This window comes from Monodon monoceros, unplaced genomic scaffold, assembly GCF_005190385.1.
Source record: "Monodon monoceros isolate NGI ecotype Baffin Bay Population unplaced genomic scaffold, NGI_Narwhal_1 Super_Scaffold_7, whole genome shotgun sequence".
NCBI lineage: Eukaryota > Metazoa > Chordata > Mammalia > Artiodactyla > Monodontidae > Monodon > Monodon monoceros.
Window position 1 is genome coordinate 80,399,638 of NW_021703784.1, and position 22,961 is coordinate 80,422,598.

At 38.4% G+C, this 22,961-nt stretch overlaps 1 protein-coding gene across 1 annotated transcript in view; it reads right to left on the bottom strand.

Annotated features, from left to right (window-relative positions):
• The window catches only part of DCDC1 (doublecortin domain containing 1), a 453,979-nt gene that overhangs the window by 42,786 nt on the left and 388,232 nt on the right, over window positions 1–22,961 (bottom strand). The window contains exons 21-27 of the mRNA XM_029208753.1: window positions 22,263–22,444; window positions 16,282–16,381; window positions 13,345–13,480; window positions 11,611–11,764; window positions 8,043–8,201; window positions 6,713–6,913; window positions 1,060–1,153 (exon numbers count right to left, since the gene is read on the bottom strand). Of these exons, the coding sequence (XP_029064586.1) occupies window positions 1,060–1,153; window positions 6,713–6,913; window positions 8,043–8,201; window positions 11,611–11,764; window positions 13,345–13,480; window positions 16,282–16,381; window positions 22,263–22,444 (1,026 nt within the window). The remainder of the gene's footprint in view (window positions 1–1,059; window positions 1,154–6,712; window positions 6,914–8,042; window positions 8,202–11,610; window positions 11,765–13,344; window positions 13,481–16,281; window positions 16,382–22,262; window positions 22,445–22,961) is intronic.

A 22,961-nucleotide genomic window follows, 5' to 3' on the forward strand; every position in this document is an offset into this window, starting at 1 on the left:
GGGAAAAGATCCATATCTATAATTTTATGTAACAGATTAAGGTACAAAATTTGCGTCTGCATAAGGTTTTATCTTACTGTGGTCCATGCCAAAGAGGCACCTGACAGGGAAAAATTTGATGTTATATATACTGTGTCTCCTAGAATAAAATTTTAGTCCATATTTATCATCAGGATAGAAGGCTTAATTAAGCTTTAGTATTTGTCCAGATTGCTATATCCCAATTTTGGATTCAGGACCTGCAAAGCAAGTTGCCTCATTGTTATTAAAATATGGAATAAGACAAATGTTATTTGGAGACAGTATATTCTGTTCAACACAAAGATGACAAATACTGTGGAGGATACAGAAAGTAAATGCAGAGCAGGGACACTCCTAAATTTTTTCTCCTCCTAACAAGGAAAAATATATACCCGTCTAGGAGTGCCTTTGGTAAGTGAGGATAACAGACAAAAGTGGGAAAGAAAAAAACAACCCCATAGGTCTTTACCCAAAATTCAAATGAAGCCAGCCTTCTCTGGAGTCTCCAAAAATTGTTTGGCTGCTATAAGCATTTGCAAAAGTATGTTGAAAGTATATTTCAAATGAGTCTCAGTAGAATTAGCATTGAAGAGCTCACACCCTCCAGAAAGACGCCTGACCACGGTCTTTCCCACCCATTGCCAGGTGAGAGGGGACTTGCTTATGTCTCCAAATCACTGAACTTAAAATGCACGCATCTAACAGCCATTCACCTGACTGCACCCACCACTGAGACGCTATGAATGCTATTGGGATAATTTCTCACACTTGCCATTGGATTTGATTTAAGTAACTAGCATAGCTCCTGACATGCAGCAAGCCCACAATCACCATCTGTTGGATTAAACTAAATTCAGAGCTACAGGAACATGTTCAATTTGAAATCTAGGCAGACTATTGTAAATATTTTAACAATGGCATTCAAGATAGGTTTCTATGACAGCCATTTTCTTTCTCCACAACAAGGAAGCATGGAGCTTTCCTTAAATTTAACTAAATAAAGGGCTATAATTACTCTTTAGCCTCTACATATCTTACCTGAGCAATAACCGGATAGCCAGAGACTTCATCTCCAGCCTTGGTCATAGACACTGCCAGCACCAGGTCTGGGTTACTCACCAGGTGAAAGGTCCTTGGGAAAACAGGATTAGGCCCATTACAAAGCAGCATGACCAACTTAGAGCTCCCTCTGTGCCCCTTATCTGTGTGTTGCCTCTTGTCTCCATACATACTCTGCGCTAATGGATGTGAAATCCTTTGGGCATTTCTCCCCCACCATAAGCACGATGTTGAGGTTCCTCAGTGCAGAGTGCTGGAAGAACACTGAAGGAGAAAAGGGGTGCTCCTGTTCTTTCTGGCTGCTGCCTGGGGTCAGTGTTTGGGAGTGAGGGTGTCCAGGGATGCTCTGTCCCAGCCATGTGCCCAGAATGCACGTGGTCCTTTAATACCCTCACATCCCAGGCCTGGCCTGGTGATCAACCACTAATGGCCCTCCCAATATGGACACCACGTGCTCCAGACCTTCTGCTGTACCAGCAACCCCATACCTTTGCATTTCCACATGCCCAGCAGTAGTTGCACACCCACGTAAGTTCCAGAGGGTTACTTCCTGCTTGCCCAGCAACCACACAACAGATCTGGCCATGCAAACCAACACATTTCCCTGCCATCCAGTGGACAGCACCCATACTTCTTCCAATGAGCTCTGAACTCCAGCCTTAGGGAAGGGACCCAATCCCAAGTTTGTCCTCAACCCCCTCAGCCCTAGAATACCGTATAGAGGTTTTTATTTAAAAAATCTGATAGTTACTCGTTTAGCATAGCTTAATAATTCTTTATGTTAAACATCCCTTGTTTAAATGACTGCCTGTTTTCTGTCTCCAGATTGTACCCAGACACTCTCCTCACCTGTTTCGCTGTTGTGAGAGGCAATGTGGCAGAGTGATTAGGGGCATGGATTCTGGAGCCACAATGCCTGAGTTTAAATCTTGAGTATATCTCAAGACCTGCTTAACAACTCTCAGCCTCAGTTTCCTCATCTGTAAAATGGGATAACGGTGCATATACTGCACAGGACTTTCGTCCTGAGAATATAGTGAGCTAATGCATAAAAAATGCGTTGAATATTGTCTGGCTCATGGCACTTAGTATAAGCTACTATTATCGATTGTTGTGATTTTTTTTATAGCTTTCCCTCAAATTCTTCTTTTCTAAATGAGTACTCCCTAAAAGTCCAAGATATATATTGAATATTTTTAAGTTATCTTATATTGGAACTAAAATAAAGCCTCCTTGACTGAAAAGAAAGAAAGCAAAGTACAGAGCTAAAACCCTCAAGTTCTTTCCCGTACATCACTTAAAAGCAAGAATAGACCAAACATTCAAGGATATTGTCTGCATAGAAAAAGCCAGTTCTTTATGTCTGTCAACATAGTTACATTACAGAGCAGCAGTGGCAATCCTGCTGTGGAAAATATAACTAGTCCTGAATATAAAATTTAATGATGTGGGAGTGGAGGAAAGGGGAGAAAGCGGGGGTGGGGGAGATCTGTGATAAGAGTAACGTATTTTTCCTTTCAAGACAAAAAATTCTAGATATCTAATTTAAATCTCTGAACATAAAACAAAATATCCTCATTGTAAAGCATTTACAAAATACTAGAAAATATAGTAAAAATGAAAACAGAATTTGAAACATCATTTATATTCCTAAGACAATCACTATTAATCTTACAATGTGTTTCTTCCTTCTAGTGTTAGTTAACGAAGTGTCAGTTTAAATCCAAAGTGGGTATTCAATTTTATCAAATACCTTTTTAGCATTTATCAAGTCTGTGCATAGCACGAGAGCTGATATTCAATATTGTTCATCTCCGTAGCCTCAGCATGTGGCATAGTTTGCATCTTGCATTTTTACTGGCACTCAGTAGTAGTCAGATGAATGAATGATTGTATATTTCCTGCAACAACTTACTGAGGTGCCTAGATTAGTTGCCTAGCTTTCTCTGTTTTTGCTGCCTAGAATAGATGTAGCAACTTCTCCCATGCTTCAGTGCCATGCTCAGCCATGACAGTGTTGACTTTTCTTTTCCTTTTTGGACTGTCAATTGTCACTTGCCCATCACAGGAGTGCTTACATTCTGCAGGAAGCCTGAGCTTTTAGACTTCTACATAAAGCCCACTACGTGCCAAACGGCAGTGTGAGAACTGACTCTGTGTCCCAGAAATATCCCAGCACGACAGCACAGCCTCTTCTACTAACCCACAGTGCGAGTGCATACAAATCACTTCATCTTCTTGAGCCTCAGTTTACCTAGCTTTAGAATCAGGTGACTAAGACTAGAAAAATTTCAAAATCTCTTTCAGCTCTGAATTCCATGACACTGTATTTTCCCTTTTAAAATTTTGAAACTTGTTGAAGGGGATTTTTTTCCCTGAGCATTTTTTTCATATTTCCCTTTTGAGACCAAATGATTAATTCAGATTGTGCCACGGTTGAAAATAGGAGAAAGATACCAGTTTATCTCAAAAGTTGACCTGGACCATTTTTCTGTGTGACTAGAAACCAAGTAAGTGTGTCTTTGGTAAGCTCCTACTGCCCGCCAGTGCCCCCTTGCTCTTTTACTACTTTCTTATACTACTCTCCTAGACCATGTGCTCTCCCAGCTAGGCCTTGTTCTCATAGTCAAACTTCCCCTTACGAGGTTTTGCTTATAATTGCTTAAGATATCAGATTTTCTAGTTATTCTCTATTTTAAATAGAAGGCCAAAATGAAAAAGTAATTCAAGACCCAAAGGACTGAATGAAAGGACTAATGGTAGAAAATTCTAGGCACAGTGATAGCACTTGGCACCTCCCGTCATGCTGGCAGTGAGCTATTGGGCTTCTGCTCTATTGACACAAATTCTGATTGGGAAGTTGCCTCAATAAATGCTAATTTACTGCCTGGGAAAAATATGGAAGATCAAAAGACTATGGTTCACATAAATGGAATTTTCTACAGGTTTCTGCTACGTAGTGTAACCCAAGTTTCTCCAGGCCTCACCAGCTTATCAGAACAAATGGGTTTCAAAACCCAGTTACACGAAGAAGAAAAATGTCAAGGGAAAATGTAGAAGAAAGCTCAGAATTACTGTCGCTATACAGACATTTCTGCCATGGGACATAAGTTCCTCTGAATAATGCCCACATCTAATCATCAAGACTTCTGCAAAACCTCTCCTGCCCAAGTGTCTGTGGGAGTCCCTAAACGGTGACCCATGTGTTCAGGAGCGAACCCTGTCCCACTGCCCCTCCCCCTCACGGCTCCACCTCTTCTCTCTGGACCCTACAGTTTCCAGCCAGTGATCAGTCAATACCACCATCTCCCTCCAACTGTCCCTCTCTTCTACGGCTTGACATGGGAAGGCCTCAATACGACAACATTGCAGAGCGTTCTGGAAAGTGGAAGGAAATTGGAAGAGACCATCCTCTTTGGTGTTACATGTGGTTAGATTTTCCAAAGCAGTAAGGGAGTGCCTAGAGTTTTAGGCGAGCTTCCCTTTGTTTTTACTTAAACAGCCTTCCTGTCCTCCTGATTTCCCCACAGCACTTAGGGTGAAAACCAAAAGCAGTACAGACACTGAGCAGGACTCAGAACTTGCTCTCTCTTCTGATGACCAAGTGTTCCTGAGTTAAACTTATCAAGTGTGGCTGTCTAGTGCCTTGGGTCACTCCTCTCATTCCCCATGCGTGTCCACCCTAGAGCCCTTCAGCCATACTCGAATTCCAACTTAGGCTCAAGCGGGACCTCTACTATAATACAGAAAGCCAAGGCAGTAAGATGTAGCTCTAAATTCCAGAAATGTAGAGATGGGGTAGCACTAGCTTCGTGGGCAGGAATTTTTATGTTTTGTTCTTTGCTAAAGCACCGGTACCTAAAACACTGTCCTTGATAATCTTCTGCAGCTAAAGGAATGAATTCTGGTTCCACAAAGCAAACCATTCGCAGGGCCAAAAGCCTGCTTCTGAGCTCCCCTGTCGCAAAGTCAGCTTAGCTAGGATAAATGGGGCAAAAGAACACATTCACCAGGTCTGTCTACAGGTTGGCTTTTCAGCTGTCTCTGAAACAAGGCTGCATGTGTTCCTTGCTGGCAGCTCTGAATCTCAGACAGTGAGCAGAGGAAGGCTAGCTCCTTTCCTGTCCATGCTGGGCCCTCTGCTGCCGCCTGCTGAAGATTATACAGTCTCTCTCAAAGCAGCGATCCCCTAAGCCTTTTGCATCACACACCTTCACAGCTCTTTCCCAGAAAAAGAAAAAAAAAAGTATTACACAGATACACAAACACATTTTCTGTAGTATTTCAAGAGACTGAAGAGGGCCCTGGAGCCCCACCATATAACACTAATGGTAGACTTTGAAGCAAACCATCTAAAAACCAAGGAGCTGTCATCTCTCTTGTTAAAGAAATTTCAAGCATGCACAAAACCAGAGAGAAATGTATAAGAAACCGCCACAGACACAACAGTTATCAACATTCTGCCATGCCTGTTTCATCCCCTCGCCCGTCCCCATTAAAAAAATTTTTGCTTTGCTAGAATATTTTAAAACAAAGCTGAGATCTCTCTTAATTTTATCTGTAAATACTACAATATACATCCAAGTGATTAGGACTTTTTTTAAACATAGCCATTAAACCATTATGACACCCAACAAAATTAACAAGGCTTCCTTCATATCATCTGGTACCCAGACTATTTTAAATTTCTTCTGATTGTCTCAGAATTAACCTTTTTGACAGTGGTGGGCTTCAAGCTAGATCCAAACAAGGGCCAGCCATTGCACCAGGTTGATTTATCTCATTAGGGTAAGAATTCAATTCGATTTCACTGTGTGAGTGGAAGCCACATCAGTTGGTTATATGATGGAAGTAGGGGAGAGAGGGAAGGCATGCATGTGGGGCGGCGCAGAAGACTGTGTTAATGAAAAGTACTGCAAATTTTTTAAAATGGGACTTTTTAGAATTCTTACTTGATTTTATGATGTTTTCAAATCACACAAATAAGTTAGATGAGAGTCTAGCTCTCTCTTGACCTCAATGGCCCATTAAAACTATGAACCTGGGGCTTCCTTGGTGGCGCAGTGGCTGAGAATCTGCCTGCTAATGCAGGGAACACGGGTTCGAGCCCTGGTCTGGGAGGATCCCACATGCTGCGGAGCAACTAGGCCCGTGAGCCACTACTGAGCCTGTGCGTCTGGAGCTTGTGCTCCGCAACAAGAGAGGCCGCGATAGTGAGAGGCCCGTGCACCGCGATGAAGAGTGGCCCCCGCTTGCCACAACTAGAGAAAGCCCTTGCACAGAAATGAAGACCCAACACAGAAAAAATAAATAAATTAATTAATAAACTCCTACCCCCAACATCTTCTTTAAAAAAAAAAAACAAAAAAACCCAACTCTGAACCTAGTAGGCTAGATTTCACGTTTCTTACCTGAAGCTGTAGTGGATGAGTTGTGTGTAGACTACTGAGCACTTACATTTGACTTCACAATCTTTCTCTTCCTTGAGTAGGTTAAAAATATTATTGGCCACATTAAATAGAAAATCCAAAGTCCTCAAATATACCCCTGCCTGGTCTGTGGGGACCATGCTGGATCTCTTAGGCGCCTATTCACCCTTTGATATACTGAGGCCCAAATATAATGGGTTTACCTGCTGTCTTCCTTGTACCTCCAGTGTTGATGACTACCATCTGCTTTTTTCTCCACCGAAACAACCTCCATGCCTGAACGCAGGCTGGGGCCTTGCACCCCCAAGACTAGCCGAGGAGAAGCATAGCTTATAATTTGCCCATCTCTGTATTCAAACTGCTGGTGGCACACCTTCTGCAGTTTACTCTGTTTTGGAGAATGGCTGAGATAAAGAAATCCCATTAGGGGCAGAAAAATGTCCTGTGCACTGATGTGCTGGAGATAGCAAGTTCTGTTGGCAAGAGACCCGCCATGAACCAAATTCACTTATAATGCGGAAGCATTATCATCAGGACAGCAGCAATGTTATTTGCTTTGCACTGTCAAGCTGATGTAAAAAGTAGAATTCTGAGTTTATTTTATATTAGAAATAAATATTTATCCAAGAGAACATGAGAAATTCATCAGCAAAGAAAAAATCCACTTGAGATAATTTAAAGGGAAAAAGAGGTAGGAGTAGGAACAGGGCAATGAATCAGAACAGAGGGAAATAAAGGAGTTCTGTTCAAATCATGATCATTTCTATCCTCTATCTACAGAATCCCTGGCAAACAGAATCCCATTCTCCAAGTTTTTGAATCTTCCCTAACAACTCATAAAATATCATAAACCAAAATAATGATACACTAATAAGTTAATTCAAAGGAATCTCATACTTAAATATCTCTTAAGGCATTATGCAGACTTATTAAACCTTATTAAAAATCACAATGCATTGGCAATTAATTTGTAAACGTCTATTAAGTCTCTACTATGTGCATGGACTAGTGCTAAGTGTTGAAGTGCTAAAACTGTTTAATTCATGTAAACTGCTATAACATTAAGTAAATGTATAAAGATTATGGAATAATACCAAGTACTATGGATTCCTGTCATTTCACTGGACACTGACCAGAGAAAAAATAAAGTTAAAAAGGAAGAAATTGCATTTTACTAATTTCTTAAAGACATCAAGGCATTTTACATGCTTATTCATAAGTTCATTTACACATTCATTCAACTAATATACAGGCTCTGTCCTAAGTTCTAAGGAGGCAAAGATGGATGAGCTTATCTTTTAATAGAAAAGACACCAGTGAATGAGAAATTACATTACACAGCTAAAGCGAGAAGGTACTTGCCACCAGTACTTGTAAATACTTCAGTCAAAAACACAAGAAACACAAAAATGTGTGTGTTGATGTAAAGAGCAACTAACAGTAATGTAAATCTTCCGTAATATTTTTGCCCTAAAGTGAGTGAATCTAAGACCAGGTAGAAATCTCTAACAGGAATCCCTTGCAACTTTTTACCTGTATTTCTTCTCTGGTTCCACATTTTCAAAGAGCTCTTCTTCCATTTTCTTTGGAAGACTGTCATCTTCATCAAAGTTATGAGAAGTTTCCTGCCAGGCATACCTGAGAAGTGTGTGACAAGCCTTCATTCGGAGATGGGCTCTTGCATGTGAATCTCTATCAAGGTTCAGAAGGAAACAGAAGTCTAAGAAATCTGATTTATACTCACAGAATTTTCTCTGAGGTGTAGTCTGATAATATCCTGAATGATGCTGGTGGATCTGGAAGTCATATTTCCATAATGGTGCCTAACACTGCAAATTCACCTCCTACTAATACACAATTTAGATTTTTTAATATAAAGCTGCAAATGAATCCTCAATCACATAATAAACAGCATTCATCTTTGTTATATTTACTCAGGAAAAAAATGGGGTCATGTATTATATTTCAAAAATAAGATTAAGACTACTCAGTAGTTTTGGAAATTCATAACAAACGTGTAATGAGACTCTTGCCTACTCCACAAATGTGTCATAATTCTGTCTGGAACAGACAGCCTAGATTACTAGGTTTCATAAAATTTACTCATTAGACAATGTTAAGGAATCTTAATAACTTTTCCTCTCAATAGAAAAATCTAGAGAGACTCAAATAGCACCAGCACAAACGTGCCAGGTTTTGATAGAGAATAATACACGAAAACACTTAGAGTAAATAGTCATACTTTGAATAACTGAGTCAGCCTTGTGGCCTCTTATTAAGATGAAATCGTGAATGGAAACATAACCACCATGCAGATCTGAATATAGCAAATCCCCAGGCACTGTTTAGGGTACACTTGCTTCCGTGGGATCATGACACAATATGAGGACTGCTCTGCTGAAGGCAGGATAAATATACAGGCAAAGCAGCAAGCATACTTCAGCACTCTAAATGTGCATATGTTTAAATAAAGTTCTCTGGGGGAGGCTGTGGTCACCAAGGTGCTTGCGGTAATTTGATGTAACTGCAAGCAATATCGAATTACCCAAATCTCCAGGGACAATTCCTGCGTTAGCAGAGCAGACCATACACTTTTCAAATGTAACAAAAGTATTACATGTGGATATGAAATTGGTGGGTAACAACAGCCTTATTCAGAGCTGCAGCACAAGCAGCTTCTGAAGACAAAAAGCTCATTAACAGTTAAAGAAACAACAGTGCCATCTTGTGTTGAAAATAAAAAGCACAGCTTTCCTACCAACTCAATTTCTTTGAGGGAAACAGACCAAAAAAAAAGTCATTCTTAGACATAACAAGATTCTTCCTCCAAATCCAGATGGGATTTTCTAACTTGGGATATCTATATACTCCTCGGCTCCCAAGAAAATGAAGGACAGTCAAGTTAATTTTAGAACAGCCATTTAAAAATACATCTTGCTTTATTGATTCATGTCCATTCATTCATTCATATAACTAGTCATTATTTAATCATTCATTCCTTTAACTAATATTTCTTAAACATCTACTATATTGTAGGCACAGAGTTCTAAGTATTGGGGATAATAGTGGTGAACAAAACAGTTAAGTTCTCAGGATTCACGGAGCTTACATTCTAGTGGGAAGAAGAGAGATAGTAGATAAGTAAATGAATAAACAAACCATGGATATCACAAGTGGAATAAAACAGGAAATTGTGATGGAAACTGGGTGAGGTGGGGTAGGGTCTACTTTACCCATGGAGTTATAGAAGGATAGAGGTATTCTGAATTATTATTTCAACATTAAAATGGGCCGCTTTGTGAAATAGTGATCTCCCTGTTCCTAGGAGTATTCAAGAAGAGGCTGGATCAAACGAGCTTGCCTAGAATGTGCAGGAGATTCCTGCATTATGTTTTTTTTTTAATTGAGGTATAATTGACATATAACACTATATTAGCTTTGGGTATATAGCATAATGATTTGATATTTGTATATATTGCAAAATGATCCCCACAATATGTCTGGTTAACATCTATCCCCGCAGATAGTTCCAAAAATTGTTTTCTTGTAATGAAGACTTTTAAGATCTGCTCTCTTAGCAACTTTCAAATATGCAGTGCAGTATTATTAAGTCACCATGCTCCTGCATTATGTTTTGAGTGGACTCAAAGACTTTTAGCTCAAAGATTTCAGGCCTTGATGAAATCTATGAATCAGAACAACAAGAATCTTTGCTCTCAAAGATGCTCTTTCTTTTTTTTTTTACTTTCTATTTATTTTTTTCCAAGTGCAGTATAATAACTCAGAGGCTAGATACATTCTTTAGAAGAAGAACAAAAGGGAATGTTAGAAAAGTTTGTGGCCAATTCTCTAACAATTGAGGAAGATACAATATAGGTCAAATCACTCTCTCTGAAAAAGGCTTTCTGGTGCCTTTGTTAGTGTCAGGATGTAGGACCAGATGAACTACCCATCAAAATGAGGAAGTTTGATTCCTAACATAAAAGTTAATATTCTTGTAATTAAGGATAGAAACAGTTGTTTAAAACAGCTTGTATACCAATGATTAATGAAAATTAATTTGTATACAAATTAATTTTCAGTTATTGCAATGGTAATTGACTTGCTATTTTTGGTTTTATAATTTGGAAACGAATTCAATGATTCCTTCATTTATTCTGTAAATGATGACAAAAGTCAGTTATCCTGGTCTTCACACAACACGTGTGATAGAGTTTTTGCCCTCAAGGAATTCCCAAATTGGTGGTGGTTGGTGGAGTAGAGGGGAGGGAACTGATAAGTACATTGCTAGTACAGTCATTGTCATGATTGATTTCAATGATAAAGAATCCTTCCACAGACCCAGGACGGGGGCACGTCAGCTGTAAAGAAATGAATATGTGGTGAGAGGCCTGCAGCAGTGCATCAGTGGAGTAGCCCACAGTCCAGAGACAGCTTGTAGCTGCCGAGCTGGAGCTTGGAGTTCATGTGGCACAAAGAAAAAGTGTGGAGTGGAGGTGGGCATGGGGGTACAAATGAGGGTTAATGACAGGCCTGGACCAGGGTCAGGAGGGCTTGGGATTCCAGACTAAACATTGTCTTCTGTCTGCAATAGGTAGCCATTGAAGAACTGTATAAAGAGGATTGTGTTTTAGAAAGATTGTCCATAGATGAAACTTCAAGGTGAATTGGCAGGAGGAGATTATGGAGATAGAAACCAATCAGAAAGCTATTTAAGCAATCCAGGATGATAACTTATACTAACATGTATTCAACTTGAACCTACATTAAGGAAGAAGCATAATTGTTCCTGAAGTCCATGTTTATGGAAACAAAAACATGATGAATTCCTCAAATAAATGTCTCCAGTTCTAAGATTCCAGTCTTTTAAAAATAGCAACATCATATCAAAATTACTGAAAGTAGATCATTGTGCTTGTTGAACACTGAAGCTCCAGCTCTACCCTTTTGCCAGGAAACTAATTAAATACTAGCTCTTCAACTTCCATTAGTTTCATAAACTTGCTGTGGGTTCCCTGCATGGGCTCTGTGGTGTTACTGAGCTAATGAGCTGAGTTCAAATAGGAACCCGGTAACTTTTCTGGCCACACTGATTACTTACAGAATTTCACTAGAAGCATTTCCCGATGTTAAAGCATTTTTTTGCACTTGCTTTTCCTCTGGTTCTATAATTTGCTTCTCTTCTCCAAAAATTGGTTTCCGCACAGCAAGCTTGGCTCCCAACACAATGTCGCTTTGGACTTCTAAAACAAGAGCTGAGGAGAAATGCACAAATTGCATGGACATATTAGTTATGACCTCAGAGCACTAGGATTTTGAAAACACGTGTTAAAATAAAAATGCAGAAAATTTCCAGCTATTTGGTCTAAGAGAATACATTCTAAGTATAATTGATAGTTGCTCTTTAAACTAATAAATTGGATTTCACTTAATTTAATTTTTGTAAATTCTTTCCTCTCAAGGCATTCTCAGTCAAAAGTGCTAAAAAAATAGGTCTTTCCAAAAATAAGTTAGTTATAAATTCTAACTATTCAAATGGGTCCCATTATTTAGACATACGCCTCTAGGTCATTCTCTGGGATCCAAACTCCTCAATGAAAGTTCCCAATGCCTTAAAAGACACATGCAAAGCTTAATGTACAGTATTCAAGATATGCAATAAGATAATGTTTCAAATTATATTAATGATTTTTTTCTTCTATATATAGGACCTTTGTCCTGGTCCTGGGGTAGCCTTAAGGGAAGGTGGTAGACCATGAGGAATGAGAATTGTTACAAAAGGAAAGCAAAAGTACAAATACAGTTTTGACATTCAGGCACAAGACAATGGCCATGTAAGTCAGATGACACTGTCATGATTTAGGGTCTTTTCCAAAAGCCTTTAGCTCCCATTTAGCTTATCTCAGTGTTGATCTGGAGGAAACCTACCATTTCTGGGCCTGAGAGGATCTGTGGCAGAACGCAAAGGAAGGCAGAAAACCAGCACAGGGTGTCATGATTTTGCCTACAGGCTTTGCTGCAGGAATCTTAGCTAGACAAGGAAACACTGAGGACATTGTTCAGGACATGGTGATGAGTTACCTCTTGAGCTGTCCTCACCACTCCAATCTGTGGCATAGCCACATGAACCTGGATCTGGTTTCCGGGAAGTGCAGCCATGACCCAGGATTTACTAAGAGCCATGCAGGGGAGCTTTCCAGAAGTGGCTGCCAAGCAGGGGTCAAGAGGTTCTGTAGCAAGGATTTGTAGAGATGGTTACCCAACCACAGCCAGGCTGCAGAGGGCCAGAGGGAGCAGAGGGGAGGCTGAGGCAGGCACGAAGTACCACCCACCCAAAGCATTATCTGGGCCAAAAGAATGGAACACTGTCACCCAGCCATGGACTTCAGCCAGCAGGGCCCAGAAAGCAAGAGGATCTGCACCCCGAGTTCTTTCCTTCCATCCTAGAGAAGAACTAAAGTGAGAGTCTGGAAACTGAGAAACCTGAAAGCCTTCCTGAAAGGGACTATTTAAATTAATGGATGGGACAAGTTTAAACCTGACTGTACATTTAAAGTTTTCCTTGATGGGGGTAGCTGGGGCTCACAAAGAAGGCCCAATTTGTTAAAGACAAAATAAAGAAAGTATGTTTTCTCTGCACATCCAAAGGACAGTGTGAATTAAGATATGCAACTCTGTTAAATATAAAAATTAGTCTAAAGCTAAACAGCAAGATGCAGGGGTGAAATATGACCTGTTTAAACAAAGTTGGATTTTTTTTTTAAAAAGCAATATCATCAAGGTTTTTTTTTTTTTTTGGCTGTACATATATAAAGTAAATAATTCCAATGCTTACCCTCTATCTTACGTGTACTGCAGAAAGTTTGAATTTTAGAAATATCTGATGCTAAGTTCCTCAGGAAGATTCGCTTCTTCTGCTGAGCAATGGACAGATCAGGATTGATCCAATGTTCTCCACATGAAACATACACCTACCAAAGAAATGAGTCTCTAATCCCAGATACAATTGCTCACAGCAGCATTATTATAGCCCAAACTGGAAACAATCAAAACACCCTACAATAGGTGAATGGTTAAACAAACTATGGCACCATACTCAGTGATAAAAAGGAATAATACTCAGTGATAAAAGGCACAAACTATTGATAAAAGCAACAAGTTTGATGGATCTACAGGGTTTTGTACTGAAAAAAAGACTTCTCCATACTATCTTTGCAACTTCCTATGAATCTTTAATTATTTCAAAATAAAAAGTTTTAGAAAAAATAATTTTTTAAAGAAAGGAAAGAAGGAAGGAAAGAAGGAAGGGAGGGATGGGGGGAAGGTAAGTGGGAATAAATCAGGGGTTTAAATGTGAAATAGCTAGTGGGAAGCAGCTGCATCGCATGGGGAGATCAGCTTGGTGCTTTGTGACCAGCTAGAGGGGTGGGATAGGGAGGGTGGGAGGGAGACGCAAGAGGGAGGGGATACGGGGATATATGTACACATATAGCTGATTCACTTTTTTATATAGCAGAAACTAACACAACATTGTAAAGCAATTATACTCCAATAAAGATGTTAAAAAAATTTAAAAATTAAAAGTTAAACACTGAAAAAAAAAATTGGGGGTTCGTAAACTATGGTTGAGGATCAAATCTCGCCGATTGCCAGTTCTTGTAAATAAAGTTTTATTGGAATACAGCTATGCCCACTCATTTGCATGTTATCTGTGAATGTTTTCGTGCTACAATGGCAGAGCTGATGTTTCAATAGATGCATTATGGTCTGTAAATATTAACTATCTGACACTTTACAGAAAACTCTGACAACCACTGGTATAAATGAACTTGCAGTATATGCACCAGAATGTTAATGTGGATATTTCTAGATGCTGAAATTATGGATGATACTTTTTCTTCTTGATTTTGCTTATAGGTACTTCCTAAATGTCCTTAAATAAATACATATTTCTTTGACGTGAGGAAAAAGTAGAGTAATATATTGAGAAAGACTCGGTAAAAAGAAAAAGAAACTCAACGTTGCCTTTTTTTGGGGCCACTGACTGATCATTACATACATACTTTGTATGTGGACCCAGGGAAAACTTTCTCAAAAATATTTTCTTTTTGATCAAGAGGGTTCTTTTTCTCTCATGGACATACTTAGTCATGTAACTGTTCATGTTTCAATCCTCATGTTGGTGGCTCAGAACAGTTGACAGATTCATTTCTAGCAAATATGTTGATCCGTATAACAGTCACTCCTGGGTCCATCTCATCCTCCTTTCACACATACTCGCTTAGCCCTGGTGACCTCATTGACTTATCTTTAAGTTAAATTTACCTTTTTGTGTCATATGTTTTAATGCATCTACCTTAAATTCTTTCTAAAATAACACAGTGAATAAGCACAGCAGGAAAAACAAAAATATTAAAATCAAACAAACAGAAAACTTGGCAATGACAGAATTAGAATTCAAAACACCGTCTAGGGCTTCCCTGGTGGTGCAGTGGTTAAGAATCCACCTGCCAATGCAGGGGACACAGGTTCAAGCCCTGGTCCGGGAAGAGTCCACATGCCATGGAGCAACTAAGCCCGTGGGTCACAACTACTGAGCCTGTGCTCTAGAGCCCACAAGTCACAACTACTGAGCCCGTGAGCCACAACTACTGAAGCCCGCGCACCTGAAGCCCATGTTTCGCAACAAGAGAAGCCACTGCAATAAGAAGCCCGCGCACCGCAATGAAGAGTAGCCCCCACTCGCCACAACTAGAGAAAGCCCAAGTGCAGCAACAAAGACCCAATGCAGCCAAAAATAAAAATAAATAAATTTTAAAAAAACAACAACACTGTCTACCAGACTCCAAGAACAGAGGGTCTCCACTCTGCCATGCTGCCTCTGCTATTAGTCACTGGTACTTGGGTTTAAGACTCTTTCAAGGGGTCTTTACACTCAGAGTCTGAGTCAAGTTCTGATAATTTGGTACAAGCTTGGTTCTCTGTTCAAAGAATTTGAGGCATCAATCAAGGCAGGTTTTCTTCTCAAGCTGATACCATAAATTCCATAAGTCGGGGGAAAGGCTGGGCAGCTAAAGTCCTTCCACTTCTCAGCCTTCTCCAGCCTCCCAAATAGAGTGTGTGAAAAACTAGATATGATTATTTTTTTCTGAAAAGGTAAAATAATCATTTAGTAAGAAATCATTAAATAACTACATTTTGAAGGCCTCGAAAAGAATACAGAATCTACCCCCTTAAAAGAGTAGGGAAAAAAAAAAAAGTTAAGGGGCTTCCCTGGTGGTGCAGTAGTTGAGAGTCTGCCTGCCAATGCAGGGAACACAGGTTCGTGCCCCGGTCCGGGAGGATCCTACATGCCACGGAGCGGCTGGGCCCGTGAGCCATGGCCGCTGAGCCTGTGCGTCCGGAGCCTGTGCTCTAAAACGGGAGAGGCCACAACGGTGAGAGGCCCGTGTACCGCGAAAAAAAAAGAGTAGGGCAGAAACCGCAAGTGGTTAATAATGTGGTCCTCTCCAGTTTCTGCCCTCATTTATAAAAGGGGTTTTGATGAGCACTAAATGAGTTCTATTACATACAGCCCTGAAAATCATGCCTGACACATAGTAAGCGCTCAACAATCAGCTATTCTTATTACTTTCTGATGGTTGCTGAATTAGGATAATTCTGAGCAAAAATAACAGGAAAAAAATGGTGCTTGAAGTCTTATATTTAAAAACACTTTCCTTTTAATAGTATCACTATATTAATATTTCCAGTTTCACGCTCATGTCTTTACCAGTTCATCTCTTTGAAGGTCTTTTAGGGCAAAGATTTCCTTCCCCTTTTCACTGAACAATCTCTGAGCTGCAGAAGGTAAATTTAAAATTTCAGTGCACCTGTAATAAGAGACACAAAAATTGACCTTGCGCATGCAAAGTTTCCAGCAGAGAAGAGAGGAAATAAAAGAAATCACGGGCTTGGATCATTAACAACAACTAGCTCAGCAGGACTGTGGGATAGTCAAGAGCTTGGCTCTGGAAACCAGCAGCCCCCTTTTGAGTCTCATTCTCCCTCTCCAGGTTGTAAGACTGGGCAAATTATTTAAGCTCTCTAAGCCTAAATTTCTTACCTTTCAAGGTTGCTGTGAAGATTAAGGGTTGATTATGAAACATGCTTAGCACAGTACCAAGCATGATCAACAAATCAAAAAAACAAAAAAACCCACATCATTATTTATTTTTCACTCCTCAGTATGCCCCTACTTTCCTATTTGTGTGCCTTTTCTCTTGTTCTCCCTTCTACATTAAACACCTTCCTCAGCTTTTGCTGTTGAAGTTCTACTCTCTCCAAAGTTACATCCATCACCCAGCAGTTCCTCACCTCTCTCCACCAGAAGTGATCCCTATATATAGCGCTTTAACTCCCTTTCAGATAGGAAATTTTTGCCAGGTTAAACATTAAACAGTGATTTTTTTCCCCTCAAACAAGCTCTGGGCCAGCCCTGTGGATATTGAGATGAACGATACAGTTTCCTTGTTTCCTGAAGGGCTCCTTCTCTAGTAGCGGGGAGAGACCAGCCAACAACTGAAGTGTGATATGAACTAGTGGGTGCTGTCACAGGCACCTGGCCAGGGAGGTGAGGACACAGGGGAAAAACAATGAATTCTTCCAGGGAAGCCTCAGGTAAGGAAGTAACATTCGGGGTGGGCCTTGATGAATAAACCAGAGTTCACCAAGTAGGGTCAGGACTTAGAGAAGTTTTATATGGCTGGAGCTGAGTTTGTGGACAAGAGGTAGAGCCAGGTGAAGCTGGTAAAAAAGATGGAAACCAAGTGAAAGCACTTAGGGTGCCAGACTAATGAACATGGCCTTTATCCCGTTAAGTATCAGGAAGTCATTGAAGGAATTATAGTAGAGGTATGGTGTTGGCAGATCTGCTTTTTAGAAAGTTAACTGTCAGAAAAGTGCAAGATGGGCTGGAGGTGGAGAGGCTGGAATCTATCTAGTCAGTTTAGGGTAGAGGTAAAGAGGTGGAATTCTGGGGAAGAGGAAGTAGAGCTAAACAGAGTGATGGGTCGTGTCCTAAAGAATGCTGTTTTATATTAGAATGTACTGTCTATAGTAAATGAGTTAGAAGTGACTTTATGCTCATCAAGAAGACTCAGCTGTATGAAAAATATTTCTCAATTTTATTACCTTAGATGGCCAAAAGCAATCGAGCAGGTAATTAGGCCCTCCATTTTTCTGAGAGGTCTTAGAAGGAAATAAGCCAGTGGGAATTAAGTCTCTCCCTCTCCTGTCACAACTCTGGAAGCTGATGGGCTGGTGAGAACTGGACTGGGTTTCTCATCCATAGGAATTGTCGGGTGGAGGTATTGCGGGGCGGGTGGGAGGGAGAACTGTAAGAGAATTGAGCCCCAACCAGAAGATTGGCTTAATTCTCTCTGGATGCTGCCCAAAGACCCAACCCAATTCCTGCTACTCACCCCAAATCCAAGCATGACCTAAGGAGAGTCACAATCATGATAACCTGATTCCACTCACATTTTCCTCGGAGAATTTTGGACTATGGGAGTAACCAGTTTTAGGACAAGTGGGAGAGTAAAGTGAAGGGGAAGCTGGTGGATTTTTCTTTCTTCTTTTTTTGGAAACCCTATTTTATTTTATTATTTATTTATTTTTTTATACTTCTTTTCTTTTCTGAAATGCAAATCCAACAGTAGACGCTAAAATTCAGATCTAAATTCACTACTGTGCTTTAGAAGAGTTATCTTTGCACTGGCTACACTGGCAAAATATAAGCAGCCACTGAAGAACACATCTTTAGTTTGATGTAGCTACCACCAGGCATATATTCCTTAACTTCATCTACAGAATCACCCTGTCTTCAGTAACTCTTAAAACTTCAAATTTTATATATAGGAAGTAGTTTACTAAGTTGTTACCTGTTACTAGCCCAGACCCTTAATATTGCACAGTATTTTCGGGGTACAAATAGTAGACTCGTATCAGGAACTTTCCAACAAGTTCTGTGGAAACCCTATTTTAATAGTGCTGAATTCAACTGGCCCATGTATGTGGGTTGGAGAGAACGGGATAAGCTGTTTCCTCTGTATTGAATTCCTCTAACTAGTTCATGTGCCAGCCAACATCAATGGAGAGAGAAGAAAAGAACTGGCTCTTAAGTGCCTAATAAGGAATGTGTACTCTGCAGTCAAATTGCCTGGGTTCAAACTCTAGCCCTCTCATGTATTGGCTGTGTAACCTTGGGGAAGTTACTTAACTTCTCTGAGCCTCATTTTCCCCATCAGCAAAAGGGAGATGTAACTGTACTTATCTCATAGGGATATCTTACAGATTAAATGTGTGAATACCTGTAAAGCACCTGACACATAAAAGTCAGCAACACATTATTAAATTGGATCACGCACTGCAAACACTTCATGTCTACTCTTGCGTTTAATTCTCACACCCTTTCTGAGAAGCCCATTTTACAGATAAGGAAACTGAGCTGGAGATTAAGTTCCTTGCCCAAGGTCACAAAGTTAGTGAGTACAAAAGCTGAAATTCAAACCTAAAACTCTCTGGGTCTTTTACTACATCATATGGCCTTCTGAGAGGGCATCATCATAGAATAACAGGGAAGAAACTGAGGCTGAGATACTGAGTGAGCAGTTCAGGATTTCTCTGTTACTGAGTTGGCCAAAAAAGTTCATTCGGGTCTTTCCTTAAGATGTTACAGAAAAATCCAAACAAACTTTTTGGCCAACCCAATACATGGGGGCAAGGGTCCTAGACATGAAATCCTTTGACCCTCACACCAAGAGTTAGGAATGATAACCACGTGGCTTGGATTTACAGAGTATCCAGAAAAGCAGAGTCTTATCTCTGACTTTGTTCTCTCAGGACTGGTTTTTCCAGTGCTCCATGTTTCCTGCAAATTTAAATATCAACAAAAACGGTCTATATCTATTATTTTTAAATGGGTCTTGTTATGCTGTTAGGTCTCCCTTCAGCTTTGCAGATGGAAGAATCAACAACAACAAAAGATCCTCGAAACCATCTAAAGTGAATTATTAAATTACTAAAGGATAGCATAATTTTCCTTAAATTCTATAAAACTACACTCTCATATTCAGCAAGACATATTTTGTGAAAAAGTTTATACCAGGTATTCTACTTTTGAACAGCTATCAAATTCTATGGGAATAAATCTTGTTTGGGTAGGAAAATATTGATGAAAAGAAAAATTATAATGTAATTATAAATTATAAATAATTTTTATTATAATAATGTATAATAAAAATATGGTATAGATTAGTGACATTTAAAAATTGATTTAAAGTAGGTAAATATCCTGCCCTCAGTTCAAACAAATTCAAACCAAAGTGCTGTAAAATTGTGAAATATATATTTTTTAATGGGGATAATTTACATTTACAGAGTTTGTAGTTCAGAAGCTAGGGGAAACCACCAGACCTAGAAATTTTGGGGAAAAACATATTAATTAGCATTGGTATCATGTACTTATAGCTTACATATTTCACAGATTAAAAACTCCAGAATCACTATATTAACAATTATTTTCTTATATAGGTACATATATATTTTGTGTTATAATCATTCAGGCACTTGAATGGAATATATCTTTGCATTTAGGGTAGTATTTACCTCTCCAAAAGTTGGTGAAATCCAGTCTGGTTTGTTTCTGTTTCAGAATATTTAGTGACATAATTTTTCACATTCCCTTTCCTTTCAGTGTCAACATTTCTGAAAAAAATGATCCAAGATTTGATTGATATGGCAGTATACATTGTCAATTATCATTCAGCTTGTTTAAGTATGTGAATAAATAGTGAGGTTTTCATTTATCATTATTTACTCTAAAAAAAATGCCTTTCTTAAAAAAATAGGATTTCAAATACTACCACAATTAAATATTAAACTTCACAAACATTTATACTATGAAAAATTTATACAAGAAAATAAATTTTCAATATCTGAATCCTTTTCCAATAATGAACACTCTGAGATGTGAATTTATCAACTTTGAAGAAAATGCAGAGATTACATTCATTTTGCCTTTGATGTTTTATTCATATACTGTTCATATTTATATGTTTATTCATATATTACTCAGATACTGTTATCAATCCAAAACTAAAAATGTTTTTAATAAAAAATTAATGACGATCACAGTAAAAGAATTGCAATATACATCATTCAAATTTTCAAGTAAGAAAGAATTGTGTATTTTTAGAATCTTTATATTTTATTAAATGAAAGATATAGTGTTCAAATGTAATGTTAACCAAAACACTCCCTATTTAAATCTTCTGTTACCAGTACTTACAGAAAGATTGGGGGGAAGGTGTGGGGAATGCTACTGATGATCCTGTAGAAAATTTTCTGAATCAGCCAAGAAAAATTAAACTATATTCAGTAGAGTTTTGATGTCAAATGTATGCCAGTGTATTTTAATTATTTGGGAATAATTAATTCATGTAGAGAACAAAATGAATATTTGATTAACCAGGACACACTGTTCCATGAACTTAGCAGAGAGTTTCACATACTCTCTACTAGAATAGCTGTCCACATTAACAAATCTCTCAAATTACGTTTGGATTACCTGATTGAATCATGCATTTTAAAACATAAATTGATCAGATTAAATCTCTATATAATTTTGAGACACATAAAGATAGGAAGGGATAGAAATTACCTGTTAATTTTGCACGTTAAAAAAAAAGTCATATACTACTTTAAGGGCATTACCCTCACATTTTATGTCTAGTAGAATGAGCTAATTATGAAATGTATGCGTCAAAGATTTCAATTTCAGGGTTGACTTTACTTTGAAGATTAAATTTTTACTTTATCATCTTTATAGGCAGTTCAGTGGACAGCCGATCTGAATGTTACTCATTGTTCAGTGATGTATGAAGTATATTTAATCAATGTGAAGAAAGTAATATTAAACTATTATCAGCAGCCTCAAATATTCCAAACATCTCAAAAGAAAGGTCAAGAGGTAATATCACAGCTAATAATATGAGAAACAATGTGTTTAATTCATTCTTTACATCAGAGTTTTGCCCTGATCTATGATTCCTTTTGTCATAAAATGTAATGAAAATACAGCAGGTGACTTTCTCCAATGTTGCAGAAATACTGGGTGTTTGGGAAGATTTTATTCCGACCTCATAACGTAAGCTAAAGGGCAGATCGATGCTTTTCTAGGATGGTAAACTTTTAAAATGTTATTCCAAGGCAAGGATATAGATTATGTAAAGTTATATTTTGAGAACTATATTTGTTCATTAAATATTCCAAAGATCTAAATGTAAATAATTGTGTGTAATAACTTAAATAATGTAAATAATAACAAAGTAAATAATAACTTAAATAAGAAATTACAAAATTAGATTTAAGAAGCAATTTATGAGTTCATTTATTTCAAAATACATTAATAAACCCAAACAGTAATGCTAATTCAAAATAGATATTGATCATAAAACTTTTTTTATCAGAACTACTTATTTCTAACTCATGTTCTCTCATGGCCAGCCTAAATCACCAGTGTTCAAATTAAGTTCCTAACATAGAAACTAAATGAATTTTAGTATCTATTTTTACCTCCAAATATCAATATGGGAGCCCTTTTTAAAGAATAAACACAAAATTTCCCCAGAAAAACATCTGTAATCAAGAAGACAAAAATCTGTAGAAATTAGAAAGTATGCTTGATGCGAAATATGAACAAGTTGTTCTTACTGCATTTTCCGCCTAGGTGAGATGTCTGGACTGATTATAATAAGGGCTCTGGTTTTGTTCTTGTCTCCATTCCGCAAAACTCTGAGTCTCACAGGGACATATTGCTCCAGTGTCTTAGAGATGGGTTTCTTCATGGGAGGACCGTTTGGAAGAAGCAGCCCTTCTATTGGCCAATCAAACTCCTTCAGAAAGAAATGACAAGAAAATTGATAATAAGTGAATAGGAAGAGTCATTCCTATATATAAAAAAATAAGCACACTTGCTTATACCTTTAATATTTTATTCATTCATCAAACATGTATTGGGCACCTAAAGATGTTCCAGACAATTCTAATTAATGTTTTACTTTAATGAAGAGGAAAGATAGCAATTTTTAAAATGTATGTACAACCTGTGCTGTGTAACAACATGGAAGATTTATTCCCTTTCAGAGAAACATCATTCTGGAAATACAGAACTGAATTAATTTGGAATGTTTTTTGCTCCTGTACAAAATATCTCTAATCTATGTGAAGAAAGGAAGAATGTATGAAAAGTGGTTTTACAACCCGAAATAATATTGTCTTAAACTAAATCTATTTGGGGAACACTTCAAATAACAGAGTGAGATGAGTGAATGATAAAGCTTAAACAAATTTCAAATATTTCAGTTGTAGAATTTGGTTACTTTGTAGCCATCATTCACACATTTATTTATT